The sequence below is a fragment of the Eupeodes corollae genome, chromosome 1, assembly GCF_945859685.1.
Source record: "Eupeodes corollae chromosome 1, idEupCoro1.1, whole genome shotgun sequence".
In the NCBI taxonomy this organism is placed as follows: Eukaryota; Metazoa; Arthropoda; class Insecta; order Diptera; family Syrphidae; genus Eupeodes; species Eupeodes corollae.
The window spans coordinates 194,772,120-194,792,631 of NC_079147.1; the positions used below are offsets into that span (position 1 = coordinate 194,772,120).

The following is a 20,512-nucleotide window of genomic DNA, read 5'->3' on the forward strand; positions in this document are numbered from 1 at the left end:
GTATATAAACCTAGATCCGAAGGCTGCAAAGACGAAAGTGGAAACATTATAGTGGAACCGCAGTCAATACTGAGGATATGGAAGGACCACTTCTGCAGACAGTATAACGGCGACGACGAACCGAATTCCGCTGTCAGGCAGGATGATCCATTCAATATAGACGACGAAAGCCAAAAATCCCGTCCTAACGACTTAGACGAAGTAAAGATTGCCATATCTAAGCTGAAGTCTAATAAAGCACTTGATATTTCAAAGGCATTTGATAAAGTCTGGAATCTTGCTCTCTTATCGAAAATGCGTGCTTTCGGTATCGACGAATCTCTTCTTCGATGATTTAGAAATTTTCTTTCGAACCGTTCAATACAAGTTGTTTTGGATGGATTCAAGTCTGAAACTCATAAAATAAATGCTGGTGTGCCCCAGGGCTCCGTTTTGTCTCCGACCCTCTTCCTCATTTTTATAAATGATCTCCTCCTACTTCTAATCTAATACATTGTTTCACTGACGATAGCACTCTTAGCTTTTCATATTCGTTTCCAGACTCACAACCCTCCTCTTCGGATGTGGAACTGCAACGGCAAAATATGATTAGCTCATTAAATTCCGACCTACACAGCATTGTACAATGGGGAATAAAAAATCGTGTGGAATTCAATGCTTCGAAAACGCTATGCTGTCTTGCAGCGTTAAAGCGAGATAAACCGTCTTTGCCACTATCTATGAGTGGCACTTGCATCAACGAAACGGAAAATCTTGACATCCTCGGTATGTGCATCAGCAACCACCTTTTGTGGAGCGAAATGTCTAGGTTTTTTGAGACGTTGCAAGAAATTTTTTTCTCCGTCTGATCTGGCTACAATCTACAAAACCTATATACGTCCGAAACTTGAATATAACTCTCATCTCTGGGCTGGTGCTCCAGTAACTTATTTAAGCCTCTTGGACAGTATTCAAAAAAGAGCTTTTAAAATGATTGGTGACATTAACATCATCAACTCGTTTACATCACTCGATCATCGACGCAAGGTTTCTTGACTCACCCTTTTTTACCGTTATTTTAACGGACTATGCTCTAGTGAAATAGACAGTTGCATTCCTCCCCTTAAACAATTTAACCGTAATACCCGCGCTTCTAGGAATGCCCATCAGCTTACCCTTGAGCCCAACTTCGGCCGTACTATGAAGTACAGAGATTCTTTTTTTTAGCCGTACTACTCGAATGTGGAACGCCTTGCCACGCTCTATCTTTCCCTGTCATTGCAATGTTCAGAAATTTAAAACCAATGTACACCGACACCTCCTATCCAACCCTTCCCTCTTTTCCTAATGCTCACACTGTGTCCTTGGCATATTAAACGTATAAAAAACCCTTTTAGTGTTTGCTAATTATAAAAAAAAAGCCGCGGGAGCGGATGGGTTGAATGCCGAGCTCTTTAAAGCAGCTGGAGATAAGTTGGTTATAAGCATGCACCAACTTATCTGTAAGATATGGTCGGAAGAAAGCATGCCCCATGAATGGCATCTCAGTATTGTTTGTCCGGTTCTGAAAAAAGGAGAACCTCTAAACGGCACCAACTATAAAAGAATCAGTCTACTTAACATCGCCTGCAAAATCTTTTCTGCCGTAATATGTCATCGTCTAATGTCCATCGTCAATAACCTGATAGGTCCTTATCAGGTCCTATAAATTCACATTACGACAGATCCTGGAAAAAACCCAAGAACACCAAATCGACACCCACTATCTTTTAACCGATTTCAAGGCCGCATATGACAGCATGTACAGGGACGAGCTGCATAGAGTCATGTCTAGTTTTGGCATCCTGCCAAACTCGTCCGTTTGTGAAAGATGACAATGGAGAATTCACGCTGCTCCATAAAGGTTGGAAACAACTTAACAGAATTTTTCGATGTCAAAAAATGTTTTAGACAAGGTGATGCGCAGTCATGCTATTTTTTCAACATTGTACTTAAAAACAGCTCTCACGCGTCAACACTAAATGAAATATCGCTCAAAAGTCTGTCCAATTACTAGCATTATGTTATGCTTTAATCGGAAGAACTCAACGTTATGTCAGTGGGGCTTTTGTGAGTATTGAGGCAGAAGCCGCAAGAATAGATTTAACGGTTAATGACGGCAAAAGAAAGGTCAAAACGTCACCATCGACAGACGTAACTTTGAAGTAGTCAAGGACTTAGGCTACCTAGGCTCCGCTGTAAACGCAGAAAATAACACCTGCGCTGAGATCAAACGCAGAATAACTCTTGCTAACCGCTGCTTCTTTGGGCTAAGAAAGCAATTGAGTGGTAAAGTGCTCTCTCGAGGGACCAAAGTGCGCTTTATAAGATCTTTATCATCCCCGTCCTGCTATAAAGTGCAGAATCATGGAATATGACAAAAACGGATGAAAGCACCTTGGGTCGATTCGAGAGAAAAGTTCTTCATGTGATCTACGGTAACGCATGCATCGAACGGGAGCGGAGAAGAAGATAGAAAGACGAGCTGTACGGGCAGTACAGCGACAGTTCAAGAACACCGCAAATCAAGTAGCTCGCAAAAGTGAAAAGTGACTTCACCTAACTTGGAGAGCGAAACTGGAGACATCTAGCTGGGAACAAAGCTAGATGGAGAAGTTTGTTGGGTGAGGCCCTAGTTCACACAGGACTTTAGCGCCACCTTAAGTAAGGAAGTAAGTAAGCTTTAAGCTATAATCTGTGTAAATAAAAATTTGATTGCATTAATATTATATCTTTTATTTATTTAATTTTATCCTACTTTAGCCTTTGTTTTCAATCTTAATTTAAGCATTTACTCGTAACTAACTTGTGTATATTTGTATGTTGCCATAATCATTTCAAAAATAAAAAAAAAAGGTAAAAATTGTCTGCATTTCTTATCCAACTTTGTTACCTTGATCAATTTTGTTTGCATTTTCTGCTCATTATTTATTCCCAACACATTTAACTTGGTATACCTGCAAGAAGTATATACATAGATTCCAGAAAGAATAAATTTAATTTTAGAACTTCAAACAAAAAAAGTAAAAATGATACAAAACCTTAAAATAAATAAATAACATATTCCAATTCGTATCTCTACTTTATGCTCGTACCTAGGATTTTAAATCAATTTGAATATATTACATTCGGTTTGATGGTTTTTGGCTTCAAGAAGATTGATTGCTAATTCGATTTTATATTTATTTTTTTTTCTGCTATTTTGCAGTATATTAGGTGAAGGAGGTATGTTCAAAATTGAATAATAAAATATGAGAGGTTGAAATTTAATTTATGTTTTTGAAACATTGACATGCGGGGAGATATATTGTTCTATAGATTTAATTTTGAATATTTTATTTATTTAATTTAAAAAATAATATTTCACTATATGAATTCAAACCAATGGAACTATTGACACACAAATGTTTCTAAATATTGGATTTGCATTTATTGTATACATGAATTTATGTTAGGCATTGATACAAATGATTTTCCAATAAGAGGTTTCCTTTTTCACAAAAATTCGGCTACTAAATCATTCAAATGTCAGGGTTTCGAACTATGAGCGTCAATATATTATTTGACAATCAAAAGAAGTTGTAATTCTGCATTTTACCAAACGTCACCTGTTAAGTTGTGTTTTTGGCAGCAATTTAAAAATCTTGCTCAGTTTTTACAATACCATTTATAATTACATTTTTTAAACACACATTTTTCCGAAATTAAAATAGAATATAGTCCTGTCTGTGTCACATGGTATTTGGACAGCCTAATAAGTAATGTAAACAATCTGTCACATCTGTCACTTTGACTAGGGACTTCGGACAGCACACGCGCTTCCCCGGTCTTCATAGATCAAGACTCCTTATACTCTTTTCAATTAATTTTTCAATATTTAAATTTTAAGAAGAAGTATCAAGCTAGAGGCCCACGAACAAGATGTCGTTCCTTATAGCTTTTTACACTAGATTCAATCTCTTCTTCTACATAGTTTTTTCTTTAAGACTCAATTCATCATAGCCTTTATGGTTAAAGCTGTTAAAATTCTTATATTAAGATGTCCAAAATGTGAAATGCCATTGTACGAGGAGTGTTTCAATGGATTTTGGAATGGCAGTGATGGGAATTTTCTCATCGCCAAAGAGATTTTCCTTTCCATCACTTTCACTTCGTCTCCGTGAAGTCCAACGAAAATCAGATGATTTTTCATTTGCCTGCTGTAGGAGTGGATTTGGTTTGGTTTATGTCCCAAGTGGCTTCCATTTGGAAGAAATAAATTGGGTCATCTTCTGCCACACAATGGTTCAAGCAGTCAAAATGATTAATTTTTTTTTGTTTTCATTATGAACCGAATTTGGAGACTTGGACCTAAATAATGTAAAACGTGGGAGTAAGAGGCGGGTAGTGGAGTTCAGATTTTTGTTTTTCGTTTCGACAAAAGTGAGAGCATGGAATTCCGAAAATACCAAATAAATAATATTTTTTTTTATTTTTGAGAGCTTAAGATGATAAATTACTTAAATGAGACATTCAGATGTTCCCCGAATTGCACCAATAACAACAACAAGAAGAACAAAATATACGAATGCGACACCATTCAAGTGAAAATTGGAAGCTTTATAAATTAATTGCTCAAATAAGGGCGATGAACAGAGCATGAAAAACAATTATAGAAATGAGGAGTTGACATTTGTTTTTTTTTTAATTTTTTCTTGGAATTTTTTTCTGTTTTGATGACAACATGTTTTGTGTTACACGCTTCAATCATTTTTTAATTGTCTCTTTCAACATGAATGTTTTTCGAAAAACTGATTATTAGGTTACTGATGTTTTGGAATTAGGGATTCTAGTCTGCTAAGGAATTTTGAATTTAGAAAAAAACAACATATCTCACAAAGGAGATTCAGAATTTTAAATTATGGAAAAAAACACCTGAAAATGAAAAAATTTGAGTGGCCTTTCATTGGGCGCCATCTTAAAATTAAGAACAAGAATTTTTGTCTGAATCGGATATTGATGGTCTTAAAGTACACTGATTCTGTTTTATTGAAGTTGGATCTTCATTCGCTACATTATATCATGAAATTGACAACGACTTGTTCTTTTTTTTTTATAATAAGCACACAATCAAGGGGATATTACTACACTCATTATGCAGAGGCACAGTGTGAGCACTAGGAATAGGAGAGAGGGTTTAAAAGGAGACGTCGGGTCACATTGATTTTGAATTCCTGAATATTGCGATGACTAGGAAAGACAGAGTGTGGTAAGGCATTCCACATTCGCATATCACGGCTAAAGAACGAATCTCTGTAGTTGACAGTACGGCCGAAGTTGGACTCGAGGGTATACTGATGAGCATTCCTAGAGGGAGGAATGCAGCTGGCTATTTCACTAGAGCATAAACCGTTAAAATAATGGTAAAAAAGGATGAGGCAAGAAACATTTCGACGATGTTAAAGCGACGTAAATGATCTTATGACTGTAATATCACCTATCAATATAAATGCTCTACATTCAATACTATCCAAGAGGCTTAAGTAAGTCGCAAGAGCACCAGCCCAGAGATGGGAGTTTTACTCAAGCTTTGGGCGTATATATGTCTTGTAGAGAACAGCCAGATCAGAAGGTGTGAAACATTTCTTGTATCGCCTAGAGAAACCCAAACACCTTACGGCATTTTTGGGGAAATCGCGTATGTGATTGTTCCACAAGAAGTGGTTGGTGACACAAATACCGAGAATATCGAGATGTTCAGTCTCATTGATGCAAGTGCCATAAAAAACAGCTTTGGGTTTTCGAAGCATTAAATTCCACGCGGTTTCTTATTCCCCATTTTACATTGCTGTTTAGATCGGAATTTATTGAGCTTATCATATTTTGTGGTTGCAGTTCCACATCCGAAGAAGAGGGATGTGAGTCTGAAAACGAATATGAAAAGCTAAGAGTACTATCGTCAGCGAAACAATGTACTGGATTAAAAGACTTGGAGATAGAACAGAGCCCTGGGGCACACCAGCATTTATTTTGTGGTTTTCAGACTTGAATCCATCCAATACTACTTGTATTGAACGATTCGAAACGTAATTGCTAGTCCAATGAAGTAGCAGTTCATGAAAACCGAAAGCACGCATTTTCAATAAGAGAGCTTGAAGCCACAAATTGTATGCCTATCAAATGCTTTTGAAATATGTTAAGATTTGCTCCACTGTTCGGTGAGATGAACCATGAGATCACCAGTGGACCTATTGCTTCGAAAGCCGTACTGCCGGTCATTAAGACGCTTTCGATCTTCAAGATATTTCATGATCTGATAATTAATCATCGTTTCCATAACCTTGGAAAGAAGAGACGCAAGTGCAATCGGTCGGTAGTAAGACGGTGAGGAAGATTCACCTTTTTTGGGAATAGGTTGGACAAATGCGGTTTTCCATCCGCTCGGAACGAGACCTGAGGAGTAGGACACATAAAAAAGCTTACGCAGTGGTTTGCCAGCGTTAAGGAACACCTCTTCAGAACAATAGCGGGGATATCATCCAGACCAGCAGATTTATGTAAAAAAGATTTATCGGCATCACCGACACTATCGAGGAAGCATAGTGACCAGTTAAATATCCTGAAGAAATTATTTAGATCGCCCCAGTTGGCTTTCTCGTTTCTCAATTTCGACATCAGAAATTTGTTGATATAACAACATTGAGATATAACACTAACAGTGCACTTATAAGGGTCAGAGGTAAGAAACAAGTTAAGAGTGTTGTTTGCTCGACCTTCCACGTCCAATATTCTTGTGGGCTCGTTAAACAGCTGAGTTAGATGGTTCAACTCAGCAAAGATCTCAGCACACACTTCATCGTGTGTTGTCTGGCCCGAATGTTAAAGCCATGAAGAATTGTGTACATTGAAATCACCCGTAACAACGATTTCAGTGCGAGGATAGGACGAAACAATTCACTTGATTTGAACCACATATAATTAAAAAAGGAATTGGTGCAAGGACCATAATGTATATGGAGAGGCCATGGTGGGAAAAGAATAAAGACACAGCTACTGAACTTATTTTTTATAACATACGTCTTATTGCAAGCACATTTGTTGGCTGCTCGGAAAAACTTTTTTTTAGTTTTCCGCAACTGCTTTGATGCAGGCTTGAAACATCAAAAGTTATAAGGAGTGGAGATGAGTTGCATACTCCGTAATATACACGTTGCAAATTGTTTTATAGAAATTTCAGTTTTGATAAGCGAATTTTTTAGTATTGGAGTCGCAGACAGGGTCCGAAAAGTAAGTAAGCCAATCCTACGGAGGAAAACTAAAATATAAAGCCTGTAGAATTCATATGCGTAGGTCTTGATTTATATTTTTCAAATACGTTTCATTCAATACATCATTTTTGAAGAATAACTTCAAATACTATCTGCGATCCGAAAAAGTTGGGATATTTATCGAAAGAAAGCTTTTGAGTTTTTGGAGGTAACAAAAGTTTATCAGGCCAGGGGAAAAACGAAATTTGAAAAACCTACGTTGAATACTTTCTATCATTATATGGACGGAATAGCAAAGTTGATAATTTCTGCATAGATTAGTGATATAAAATAATCAAAAACCGAAAGCAAACCATTAATTAACAGCAACGGACCAAGGTGACTCCTTTGAGGTACAACAGAATTGACTTTAAATTGAAAGGTTACTCCTGAACATACTACGCTATAATATCTGAATTGCTGTTCGTTAGTCTCACTAAAAATCGAGAACGGCTGAACGGATTTATCTTATCTTAGTCTAGAAATGTTCGTGGAGGTCTAGGGAAGGTTTAAAAGGCGAGAAAAAATCGAATAATTTCCGTGTAAACCCTAAAAACAGCCCTTTTCTATTTATATTTATAATATTCAAAGATCTTCGTGACAACCAAAATATTTTTGGTGGGGCAATGATTCTGTGGTCAGGTGATTTTCGTCAGGCCCTTCCAGTTCTTATCCGATCAACTGTTGCTTATGAACTAAATGCATGCCTAAATTCTTCGAAAGGCACTCCAATTAACATCTATTATGCGAGTATTTTTGCAACATGATGAAGCTGCAAATGTGTTTTGCGAAGCAATTGTAAGATATTGGAAATAATAAAGTTGCAATGGACACCTCGACCGGATTCATCACATTACCCACAGATTTCTGTCACATCACAGATTCAAAAAAGGAGCTTATTCAGCGTGTTTTCCAGATATAGCTGGGAGAACGAGCAGCGAAAAAAAAGGATGTCGAGGATTAATGCGACCATTCAGAATTTTCCTCCAGGACAGTTGGTTTCCTTTAAATCAGTCGACATCGTTATGAACCATGGATGACGTATTCAACTATCCCACGTCGCGTGTTCGCGCGTCGTAAAACCGTCTTCCTTGTTTATTTATGCACCACAAAACAAAAAATATAGTTTTTGAGAAAGCTTTTAATAGATTAACAAACTGTATCATAACAGCGTGTGTCTCTTAATAAAAATGTAGACCTTATAAATAGCCAGTATTTCAGGAAAACTCTTGTTTTTTTTTAAGTAAGCAATGTAGTGCCGAAAATAATAATAAAACTTCATGCTTTATTAAAAATATAATTAAATAATTTTTTGTTTGTTTTGAAATGAATTTATACAAAAGTTTAGGTCTTTTATTTATCGATTGAGGCAGTACGAAGTCTGCCGGGTCAGCTAGTCGATCTATAAAACACGATAAAATCATATAACGACACTGTTCCTTACCCCAATTGTATTTAATTTATTAAGAAGAATTTCATGTTTAAGTTATAAAACGTCTTGCTAAAGTCTTTGAAGATGCAATTGACCTGAGTGTTTTTCGAATGAATCTAAACTAAAAGTAGATAATTGTCATAAGCTAATAGTTATTGTAGATTTGTTTTACAAACCAATGTTGATTTGTACATATAAGTGGAGACCTTTTAAATGAAATGGTGTTACATATTAAAGTGATTCAAACAATTTAGAAACAGACAATTAAGTAACTAAATTTGTAGAAACTATTTATAGACTGGCGTAAGATGTGAATATTTCCAAAGAACTCGGAAATTAAAACATTTTAAAGGTTCATTCAAAAAAAAATAAGAGAAGAGAGGAAAAATCTCCAAATTTTGGAAGATGGGTTGAAGAATTTTGAAAGGTTATGCTGGATATCCGTGAAATCTACGTATTCTTATAAAGTGTCTCACAGACATATGGATTATATTTTTTTTTTGATTTCTAAACCAAAGAAAATTAGGCCAAGAATATTATTGCCTATTTCTAAAAACGAGACACAACGAACAAAGCTCATTTTCAATGATACTCTTCCAGTAAGCTCTTCAAAAAAAGTCAATTTTCCTGCCAACGGAGCTGCTGTAAGCTAACATCACCCCTTATGTATTTGAGAGTGCAAAATATTTTATGGGTCGATTCGTCTTTCGCAATCGTTACTCTCATTTAGAGACCATTGACATATCAAAAGTTTTTCAACGCTGATTAAACCTCAACTTTTTTCGAAGCCAAACCTTCCTCTTCTAACAATCGGCCAGTAGCACTTACGCCCCTCTTCTCTAAAGTAATCGACTTAAAAAACATCTTGAAGAAAAAAAGTTACTTAATACCCAGCAATGATTTGATGATTTATGAAACAGTGGAAAAAATCTTTCGAGTATTTGACATCAAGCTCTCTAATCGAAAGTTTGTGCTTTTAGTATCGATGAATCTCTTCTAAGTTATTGAATAACATCAAGTCTGAAATTAACAAAATATATTCGCTGTTTCCTAAGGCTCCGTTTTGTCTCCGACACTCACTGCTTAATTTTATAAATGATTTCTCAGCTTTTGACTTTAGTTTCTATGTTCACTCTCATGTCAATCAATCCGAATAGCGATACAAAAATTGTGTAGAAATAATGATCAAAAATTTTTGTTCAATTTTAATATTTGGGCAGATGCGCATTCGGCTCCACCACAGTGGTATAAGTCTACCATTATACTATTACTTTCTAACGCAGTGCTCTTGTGAAATAGACAATTGTATTCCTCCCTTCAAACAATTATACACTAATACCTGTACTTCCTGGAATTTCAAATTTCGGACGTACTGTTGATATTATTTCTGTAGCTGTACTACACGAATGTGGCGATTTAAACAATTTTGTTTACACACTTTCGACTGATTTTCTACATGGAATTCCAAGACTGAGTTCAATATTCTAGAACGAAGACCCTGAAATTCAAAGCCCCAACATTTTCCTTTCTAATTGATTGGTATACACAATAAAAACTCGTCAACCAGCTTCACTGTATCTCTTTAGAAGTTAATCATCCGAAAGCTATTTATATCGCACATCACATCATTGGTTCCGTTGAACTCCTTTTCCCATCCTGGTGATGGTTATAAGATGCTTGATTGAATTGGAATGAATGTCAACAAACACGACACCACACCAAACTACACCACCAACGAAGTAGAACTAAATCAATTATATATCTGTCGGATATCATCATTTGAACATAATATCGCAAGATGATATTGACTTAGCGGATATACGAGAATTGAAAATGTATCTTTTTGACTTGTATAACTCTTGTCATCATCGATGTACAATCTTCATCTTCTTTAGCTCTATAAATATTGATGGAAAAGTGTCAATCATATTTATTCTTTGTTTATATTAAAAAGCTGCGCCTGGGTGGTTGGACAACTGCGACAACTTTGACTATCTTGTATCTACAAATAAAAGAAATGAAGAGATTCTCTTTTCGGTCGCTTAATGTAATCAAAGATATTATCGTATCTTCAATTGAAGATATTGATTTCTTTAAGATGTAAAAAGACTTTTTCCACATCTGATCCAAAAAAGTGAACGGGTTGTTTTCAGAAATCAAAGCATTGTAATACTCCTTAAAAATTGTTTCTACCTAGCAAATATCGAGTTCCAAGTACAATGAAGATAATTTTTCAAAACAATCGTTTTCTCTGTGATGAAAAAAAAGGAAAGAGTGAGTATAAGGTTTCCTCGTTGATATTGTTTGTTTGGTATTTTCGTTTGATAAGGATAACAAACAACATAACAAATCTGCGTGGTGGTTCCGTTTCGAGAAGTTTTATTTTTTTCTTTATCTTAGAAGATTTGAATATGATGGAAGTTTCTTTTTATCAAATAAAATATATCTACATACTTTTGTATGTGAAAGATATTCGTTGAATATTTCATTTCATCTCGGTAAATGCTGATTGTATATTAGGTGGTATCTTCAATTCTTCACATGTTTAATATTTTTGTTTTCTTTTTATTTACTTTTTTGAAATATATGATAACAAGGAACAAACGTTTGGATTGTTTGTTATCTTCTCTCAAATTCGAAAATCAACATAAATCAGCATAATATTTCAGTTTCGATCGTTTTTGATGAAGAAAAGAAGAAAGATTGTTGCGCGGAATTGTTGAATACATTATTTATTATGCATTATGTATCGAGAATTAAGTTTATAAGAGTGTTTATAAAGCATAGATACTCATAACTCGAATAAGATATAGAAGGTGAGCTGATAGATATTAGAACAGATATTCCCTTGTGAATATTAGTGTGGTAATCCGTCTTTGCAAATTTGACTCTGATTTAATTTCCATTTCAATTCTGGCAAATAATATCTAATATTTACTGAGCATATAACAGAAATATGTTTTTATAGAAGACACAAAGAACATTCTTTTTGATGGAATACATTTTCATGACAATTTCAAATTCTGTGTTGAATTTTTGACAAAGGAGAGTTTGTTGATTAAATTAGTTGAAGCCTGATATATTCAAACTTTATTATCTTAAGCTGTTTTGTAAAAAACCTTCTTTCCGAGAAATTTGAGTCCTCTGGACTGTTTGTTTTAATAGAGTTTCTATAAATCGCCGTTTTAGAAGCACGAAACATAAATTAAGAAATACATTTATTAGGTTAATATTCTTGTTTTAAAAGATTCTATTCGCAGATAAGTAATAATTCAATAAAGGAGTCGACAAAAATTTTGTTTACAATGAGCGGAAACTCAAGGCTTTTTTAGTAAACTTTTAAAGCCAAACATATTTGGCAAGCATATTTATATTTATTTATTTATTTAATCCGTTAATTATCTAACGTTAATATAAACTTATAGCTTTTTACATAATTTTAATTTAAAATTTTAATTAACATAGAAATAAATAAATACTATAACATATTAAAAAAACTTTCTTTAAATTGTTTACTTTTAACATTGTCATTAATAGATGAAATTAAATTATAAAATTTATTGAAGACTAAAATCAATTTATTTAAAGGGCTATTCATACCATAGTTAGTTCTGCTTAAGATCGGACATAAAGGTATCTGTCTTCTTATGCCAGTTTGACTATAGCTAAAATGTAGACGATTCAAAGCTGTTGCGAATATAATAGAACCATTAATTAATTTTAAAATAAAACAAAATTGGAGATATTGTCTATGTTGTGAAAGTGTAGGGAGGTTTATTAGCAAAAGTCTCTGAGAATAAGGAGGTGGTGTGAATATTTGGGAAAACGGAAGAAAACGAAGACAAAAACGCATGAATCTTTTTTGGATATTTTCAAGTCTGTCAATATGGACCATATAACACAGCCGTGTTCAAGTATTGGCCTGACAAATGATGCATAAAAAAGTTTTAAGACGTAGGGGTCACGAAAGTCACGAAAAAACGTTTAATAAAACCTAGAATCTTGTTAGCTTTTTTAACTATAAAGTTATAATGGTCACAGAACGTTAATTTACTGTCAAGAATAACACCTAAATCAGAGAAAACGGAAACCTTACAAAGGGAGGAAGTATCTAATAAATAGTTATAATCTATAATTGTTTTTTTGCGTGTAAAACACATAGTTTTACATTTGTCAATATTCAATAAAAGTCGCTTTGTATTTCCCTAAAACTATGAAGATCTTCTTGAAGCTCAGAGCAGTCATTAACTGAACTAATAGATTTGTAAATTTAATTGTCATCAGCGTATATTAAAACGGAGGAGTTTTTTATAACGGATGTTATGTCATTTATATATAAGATAAATAATAAAGGACCTAAATGGCTACCCTGTGGAACACCAGAGTTGACGTAAAATTGGTCAGAGAATTCATTTCTGAATATAACGCTATAACTTCTGTTCTTGAGATAAGACGAGATCCACGTCGAGAATTTGTCGTTAAACCCTAAGGCCTTAAGTTTATGGACTAAAGTCTTGTGACACAATTTGTCAAAGGCTTTGCTGAAATCTGTGAATACGCAATCTACTTGCTTACGATCTTCGAAGGAGTCAAGGCAGAAAGAAGTGAAGTGAAGTAGGTTTGTAATTGTTGATTTATTCTGGACGAAACCATGTTGATTTTTACATACAATTGAATTACAATTAAAGGATAATATCTTACAGATAATGGACTCAAATAGTTTGGGAATAACGGAAAGTTTGTCAATCGGCCGGTAATTCGTTATTTCATTCTTAAACTCTTTTTTATGAATGGGAGTTATAAATGCACTTTTCCATAATAGTGGGAAAACTGAGCTTCTAAGAGATTCATTGAACAAAACAAACAGAGGGTACGATAAATGAGACACACATTTTTTTAAAACACATGATGGTATTCCATCAGGGCCAGGGTGGAACAGTCATCAAGTTCTGAGAAACAACGAACAATTAAATCCTTACATATTGTCAAGTCAAGAGGTGTGGATAATTTTGGGCTGGAAAGAACGAATCGGGAATTTAAAAAGAAGGAAGCAAGTCGAAAGCATCTTTGAAGAAATTAGCAAACATATTTGAAATTATTTGGGAGTCAAGACTTGTTGCGCTATTAACCGTCAGTTTTTCTTTTACTTTTCACGAAATACCAGAAGTTTTTTGGGGTCTGTTTCAATTCATTTTCAATTTTTATAATATAGTCAGAGTATAGAATATTGTAGTAGTCAATGAAAATATTTTTAAGTTCGGAGTTAATCCTGAAGTCTTCTTCTGCTCTAGTTTTACTAAATTTTAGCCATGCCTTATTTCTTTTATTTTTTAAGTTTTTTAATTGAGTGTCAAAGAATGGTGGAGTTTTAGATTTATAGCGAGATTTCCGTAATGGCGTATTAGTATATTATAAAAACAGTTAAAAAGAATACTATAAAAATAAAAACACATGTCATTAATATTACGATTTAGGAGCAGTTGATTCCAGTCAACATTACACAATAAGTTAGTTAGTTCATTAAAGTTACATTTTTTAAAATTGAATTCAAGTTTTGATGTATTAGGGATATTGCACACCTTTATATTCAGTGATATATTTAAAGCTGGATGGTGACGGTGTTCTAGTTTTTTATCGCGAATAGTATTCCACCACCAGCTTTCTCCGAGTCGCTCGATTGGTGCCTACCTCTGCCTCTTCGATAATAATGCATTGTCCAGGTCTCTTGAAAAGGGTTAAAGGATGACGACTTTATATTATTATTTTGTTTATGGAAGATTGAGTCTGGAACTCTTATCTTAAAAGATGCATATTTCGAGTGATTTCGATGAATCATTTTCTCAACTTTTAATAGCGACGCATCAGTCTTGTTCGAAATAAAGTTTTAATTTCGAGGGCGTTTGTTGAAGGGGAGGAGAGGAAGAGAGTTTATGATAGAAGGTGTCGGCTTACGAATATGAATTCCTAAATATTGCAATTAAGGCCCCTATTATGGTTGGTGAATCGAACGTTCGACGTGAGATGTTTTCATTGGCGAACTAACCCATTCGACGTATTACGGTTGGCGAACTTTACAATTCGAGTTCGAAATTCAGTGCTACCATACAAAAAAAAAAATAACAGACATAATAAACGTCAACTCATGAAATTTCAAAAAAACTGTTGTGTTCATTAATTGATAATTTTCATACGAGTATTTAATAAAATTACAAAATAAACCAAAATGATAAGCAATATAGATTTGTTTTTTGGAGAAAACGAAAATAACAGAAACAAAGTAAGAATACTTCGACTGCGCAAGAATATTCGAGACAACTCTAATGTATTGGAACTCCCTAATCATCTGTAAGTAGAAACAATATTTTGTGCAGGAAGTTCTTTTAATTCTAATAAATTCCTTAAGTTTCAGATCATATTTTCGACTGAATAAGGAAGCGTTTGTTTTCGTATTAAACAAGTTGGAAGGCCAATTTAAAAATGCAAGCACCTCTTCAATCCCTGCTGTACTAAAATTAGCTTGTGCCCTTAGATTTTTTGCTAGTGGGAGTTATCAAAGCAGCGTAGGAAATGATTTTGACTTAGGCCTGTGACAATCCTCGGTGTCCATAGTATTAAAAGAAGTTGTGTGTGCAATCGAAGACAAATTATGTCCAACCTGGATCAGTCTCAACATGTCATCCGATGAGACACAAAATGCACGAAACTATTTTTTTTCAACGTCCAGGTTACCAGGAGTAATTGGATGTGTTGACGGGACCCATATAGGAATCGTTGCTCCGATTGAGTTACGTCATCAGTATCTTAACCGAAAAGGATATTACAGTTTAAACGCAATGATAGTAAGTGTTTTCCTTGAGAATAGCTTTTGTTTTTTAATGCAAGTTTTTAAGGCGTGTGACCATAACATGTGTATTCGTTATGTTGACGCAAGATATCCTGGATCGACCCATGATTCCTTTGTATGGAACTGCAGTAATCTTAAGTCAGTTCTTGAAACGTGGTACCAAAGAGGAGAACGTTCAATGTTCCTTGGTAGTATTTATATTTTTATTTTTATTTCGTCGTTCAACAATTTCTTCTTATTTTTAGGAGACGCCGGTTACCCACTATCGTCTTGTTTGCTCACTCCTTTCAGAAACGTAAGTTCCGGTTCAAGGCAGTCTTTATTCAATAAGCAACACGCCAAAGGCAGAAATATAATAGAAAGGACTATTGGCGTTCTTAAGAGTCGATTTCGCTGTCTTTTAAATGAAAGGAAAATGCATTACGCTCCTTCAAAGGCAAAACAAATTGTGAATGCATGCTGTGCCTTGCATAACATTTGTATAAAATACCGAGTTACAGATCCCGAGATTGTAGAAGAGGAAATATCTTTACCAACAGAAGGAATACAACTCGAAACTCCAAGCAGTGCTGAAGCCGAACGCAGAAGAAATCAAATAATGGAATCTCTGTAAATAAAAAACAACATTGGGTTGAAATTCAAGTTCAAGTTTATTTTGCTTTCATAAATAATAAAAAATATATTTGATTTAAAAATTAAGTCGTAACTCTTTATTAACAAGAAAAAAAGGAAAAGAATTCATTTATAACTATAAGAAAAGTACAAGGAAAAAAAATTATTTTAATTTTTTAAATTAAATTTAAGCATCTCCAATTTGTGCTTTTTCGTTTCCATTTCCAGATACTCAGCATGGCGACGGTTTTTATCGAAATTTTCTTTTTCTTTCCTTTTTTCTGCTGCTTTTAATAGAGCAAGCTTCTCTCTTTGAATTTCGTAGCTTTTTCTGGAAAATCTGGCGATGTCGGACAGAAAACTTAACTTTTCTTTTTCGATTTTTACCAACTCTGTCTGTGTTGCAGTTTGGCCTTGTAACAAGCGAAGGCGTTCTTTTTCAGAATTTTCATTCATTGTGGTTCTTTTCATTGCTGTTAGTGGGGGCGGTGGTGATTTTTGTGTATCGGCTTCACCAGGGTCTTTTTCGTTGAGCACTTCAATGTCTTGTAAGCCGATAATTAAGTCCTCTGAAATTTGGTGAGATGAACCAAAGCACATACCTTCTGGCCTTACAGCTTGCTCAAGTCCAAGCAGCTCATCCACAGCTTGTTCCAAAGGTGTTAAGGAAACTTGAGAGTATTTACCTCCACCAGTTGCCACCACTTCGGCTTTATTCATCGAAAGTTTCCTTTTGATTTTGAGCTTATAATCCAGCCAAACCTGTTGAATGAATACCAATTTTATTCGGAAAGTTTTTTTTTTTTCAAATTCACATTACCTTGTGCCATTCTTTTCCATCACGAGTAGGTGGCCCAAGTGAGTTGAGGGTTGTAGCAAATTGGTCCCAATATTCCTTTTGGTTTTTTTTGGAAGAACCAAACTCTCCAACACCTCTCGCTAGATTTGGGTTCGATTCCATCAGTTCGACTAGCTTTTCGAACTGATTTTTATTAGTTCTCTTGCAGCTGAATAAAAAAAATTCATTGATTCATGTTATTTTATAAAAGAAATGAAATAAACATATGTACTTACATTGTTTTATTTTCCGACATTTCTTTTGCATAAGCTTCGACCTTTTCTCACACAATATGAACGTTCGACAAAAAATAACTCGAATGACGTTCAAATTAACGAACATTCGATAACGACAATAGAGTGAGACCAACCCAGTAGGAAATTTGCTCACCAATGAAAATTTTGTGTGAAATCGCCAAGGAAATCAGCTACTCGAATCATTGAGGAATAGCATGCAATGAAATCCTTACTGAAAGGCATTGCGTTTTTGCTATGATTATACAATCCACCCTATCTTTTTCCTTGTAAAATATTTCATTCCCGATATGAAGCACGAGATGGGTGTTTTGTTTTTGTTTATATTTGCCTTTTTCTTCTCTACCTGCCACTGAATGATACGGAGATTGGCTTCAGTTTTAGAATTTCAATGCTCGGGTTTTTTACATACAATAAAAAATTGCCGTTCCCGTTCGTCAGCCTGGTTTGCTTCGAGAAACAAAGTTATTTCCAACAACAACGACCGACGGTGATGGCGACGCATGGTTGAAGGATTGCAACGATCGGGTTTTTTACATATCATAAAACTTCGATTCTCGATCCTCAGCCTGGTTTGCTTAGAAACAAATTTATTTCCAACAACAACGCGCAGTGTTCGGGGTAAGTGATTTGTTTTGAAAGCATTGTTGTTTTTCCGAGAAACTGTTTTTCAGTTGAATTCCATTGTTCATAGTGTCAACAAGTGAGTAAAGCTTCAAATTATTAAAAAGAGTTTAAAAAATAAATTATAAGCGTAAAAAAGTGAATATTTAGGTAAATTGGTAGGTAATTGTGTTCAAATGGACAAGGAAAATATTCAGGTAATTTTATTTAAATTACAAATCCCTTTCTACAATTATCTAATCCTATGTTTTTGCTCTTTTTCTAAAGGCTTCCGGATCTAAACAGTCGGCAATGGACTCCATTGAATTTTCACCCACAAAGCAGCCAAGGCGGATTTTTAAGAAAACGGTAATTATAACTATTATTATTTTATTAAATTAAATTTCTATATATCTGCTTTACATTTTGTATAGAATCAACAAGATATGATAGACGAAATGAGAGCGGACATTAAACGTTTGTGTGTCACCACGGAGCAGCTAAAAAATGGGATCTGCACATTGGCAGCATTTTTTTCAATAAAATCAATAAAATTTACATGACTGTTTTTTTTTAAATATTTGTATCCAAAGATTTAGGTATGAGTAAAAAATAATTCGATAGTAAAAACATGATTGACTTAATTTATGCACATTCACGAAATTTTTCACCAGGTCAATTTGCATTAGTGAATGAGTTACATTGGCTTCCCTAAGGAAACCACTGGTCAATATTCATTTATGAAAAAGGCGTTCAATTTTGCAAAGTGAATTCCTTGGTGAACATTCATCACATTTTTCACCAATGTAAAGTACACAAGTATATCAGCAACTCCACTAACCCAGTGATTTCCCCGGTGTGAATTCGTGGTATTTTTCATCAACTACAATTCACTTTGGAATACACCAAATGCACTTGCTTGGTGATTTCCTCATTGAACAGTCACCATGAAATTCACAACTTGGTGAACGCCAATCCAATCCCCATGTTAATTTCACTGATGTTTTCACCATGTTTTCATGGGGTGTAGCTTCCATTCACCAAGGAATAAGTTGGTGATTCACCGACGAATTTTTTGAAATTTCCTACTGGGAAACTTCGAAAAAGTAATGACATTTAAGTCGAATCAACGGTTCTCAATTCCCCAACGGTAATACCAATTTCTCACACTCACACGTTTATTCATTCGACTCGCCAATGGTAATAGGGGTATAAAGTGTGCTACAATATTCCACATTCGTATAGTACGGGAAAGTAACGAATATCTGAACTTGAAAGTACAACTGAAGTTGAGATCCATGGTGTATTAATGAGCATTTATAGAAGCACGAATATCAAGGTAGAATTAGGAAGGAATATCATTGGATAAATCGACTGATAGATAGATTTATAGACAAATTCTTATTTTTTGCTTATTCAAGTTTAACAATAGTTCTTACTTAAGAATAGGTTAGGTTAGGTTGGAGTGGCTGTCCAGATATCATTGATACACGTAGACCTCAAGGGTCCATTGTGATACCACTAATGAGGTTACTCATGGGAGAGTAATGAATTTAAACAAACCATTTTGTACTTTTAATAAAGTTAGAGAGACGTTTTGTGTCAATCGTTGCCAGTTCACTGGTATTATCGAAGAAGGGATTACCGAGAAAGTTATTCCTTCTAATAGAGAGTGCTGGACATGTACATAGAAGGTGTTGGACCGTTTCTTCTTCCTCCTCATCCCTGCAGCTCAAAGCATGTCTTCCTATGAGGCAGTGTCCCGTTATTACTCCAATTGTAGAGCTTATACTTTGTCTGCTCAGTGATATCAAGCCTTTTGACCGTTTTAAGTCAATACTTGGCCATATTTGCTTGGTTGCCAGGCAGGTGGTACTTTGTGACCATCTAGTATTTGTTGTTTCTAAAGCATATTGCTTGAGAAGATATTTGCATGTAGCAAGTGGTGTTCCTATGTTATGTTTTTGTCTAACATAAGGCAGAAGTGTTCCGTTTTTGGCGAGCTCATCGGCTTTGCAATTTCCCGGAATGTCTCTGTGGCCCGGCACCCAAATGAGGTGAATGTTAAACTGTTCCGTCATCTCCTTCAGAGATGATTGACAATCGTGGACTGTTCGAGAGTTTGTGGAGACAGACGCGAGAGATTTAAGAGCGGCTTGGCTGTCCGAGAAGATTCGTATATCCTTACAAGATATAACGTTTTCTTTGAGCCAGGATAGTGCTTCTTTAATCGCCATTACTTCTGCCTGGAATACACTACATTGATTGGGAAGTCTATAGGATAGACTGAGATTCAGTTGTTCTGAAAAGATACCACTTCCAACTCCGTGATCGGTCTATGAACCGTCAGTATAGAAGTGTACCGCATCGTCTTCCAGGGGTCCCTCTTCTTCCCAGGAGGATCTTGAAGGGATGGACACATGGAATCTTTTACCAAATACCATTTTTGTGGTGGTATAGTCTAAGCGATCTGGGATAGATCTGAAATTGTCTAGAATAGTTGTATGTTCAGTATTGTTACTGGTCCATTGAGAGGTGGCTCTAAGCCTTACACATGAGTTGGCAGCCACCTTTTTAGAGAAGATGTCAAGTGGTGTTAGGTTTAAAAGCACTTCCAGTGCTGCG

General features: G+C 35.0%; 2 protein-coding genes and 1 long non-coding RNA gene across 5 annotated transcripts; 2 read left to right on the plus strand and 1 right to left on the minus strand.

The window, feature by feature from the left end:
• Nucleotides 1-15,369: 15,369 nt before the first annotated feature.
• Nucleotides 15,370-16,204, plus strand: LOC129941817 (putative nuclease HARBI1). 2 transcript variants are annotated; one of them, XM_056050550.1, is made up of 3 exons: nucleotides 15,370-15,575; nucleotides 15,627-15,768; nucleotides 15,826-16,204. In XM_056050550.1, the coding sequence occupies exons 1-3, from the start codon at nucleotides 15,408-15,410 to the stop codon at nucleotides 16,191-16,193; spliced, it is 678 nt and encodes a 225-aa protein (XP_055906525.1). In that variant the 5' UTR covers nucleotides 15,370-15,407; the 3' UTR covers nucleotides 16,194-16,204. The 2 variants fall into 2 exon arrangements, with proteins under 2 accessions (XP_055906525.1, XP_055906524.1); XM_056050549.1 differs by having other exon boundaries at nucleotides 15,370-15,768.
• Nucleotides 16,205-16,360: 156 nt separating this feature from the next.
• Nucleotides 16,361-17,390, minus strand: LOC129947881 (uncharacterized). Its single transcript, XM_056058634.1, has 3 exons — nucleotides 17,267-17,390; nucleotides 17,013-17,199; nucleotides 16,361-16,954 (listed from the first exon to the last, which is right to left on the minus strand). The coding sequence occupies exons 1-3, from the start codon at nucleotides 17,284-17,286 to the stop codon at nucleotides 16,361-16,363; spliced, it is 801 nt and encodes a 266-aa protein (XP_055914609.1). The 5' UTR covers nucleotides 17,287-17,390.
• Nucleotides 17,391-17,411: 21 nt separating this feature from the next.
• LOC129939906 (uncharacterized) lies at nucleotides 17,412-18,445 on the plus strand. Of its 2 annotated transcripts, XR_008780583.1 has the most exons (3): nucleotides 17,412-18,105; nucleotides 18,176-18,256; nucleotides 18,322-18,445. It is a non-coding gene; the product is annotated as an uncharacterized LOC129939906 (long non-coding RNA). The 2 variants fall into 2 exon arrangements; XR_008780582.1 differs by having other exon boundaries at nucleotides 17,412-18,256.
• Nucleotides 18,446-20,512: the final 2,067 nt, after the last annotated feature.

Coding starts and splice junctions, on each gene's coding strand:
- LOC129941817 (XM_056050549.1), top strand. CDS start 15,408: ATGTCATCCGATGAGACACAAAATGCACGAAACTATTTTTTTTCAACG. Junction 15,769..15,825: donor AGAACGTTCAATGTTCCTTG/GTAGTATTTATA, acceptor TCTTATTTTTAG/GAGACGCCGGTTACCCACTA.
- LOC129947881 (XM_056058634.1), bottom strand. CDS start 17,286: ATGTCGGAAAATAAAACAAT. Junction 17,200..17,266: donor ATGTCGGAAAATAAAACAAT/GTAAGTACATAT, acceptor TTTTTTATTCAG/CTGCAAGAGAACTAATAAAA. Junction 16,955..17,012: donor ATGGAAAAGAATGGCACAAG/GTAATGTGAATT, acceptor TTCATTCAACAG/GTTTGGCTGGATTATAAGCT.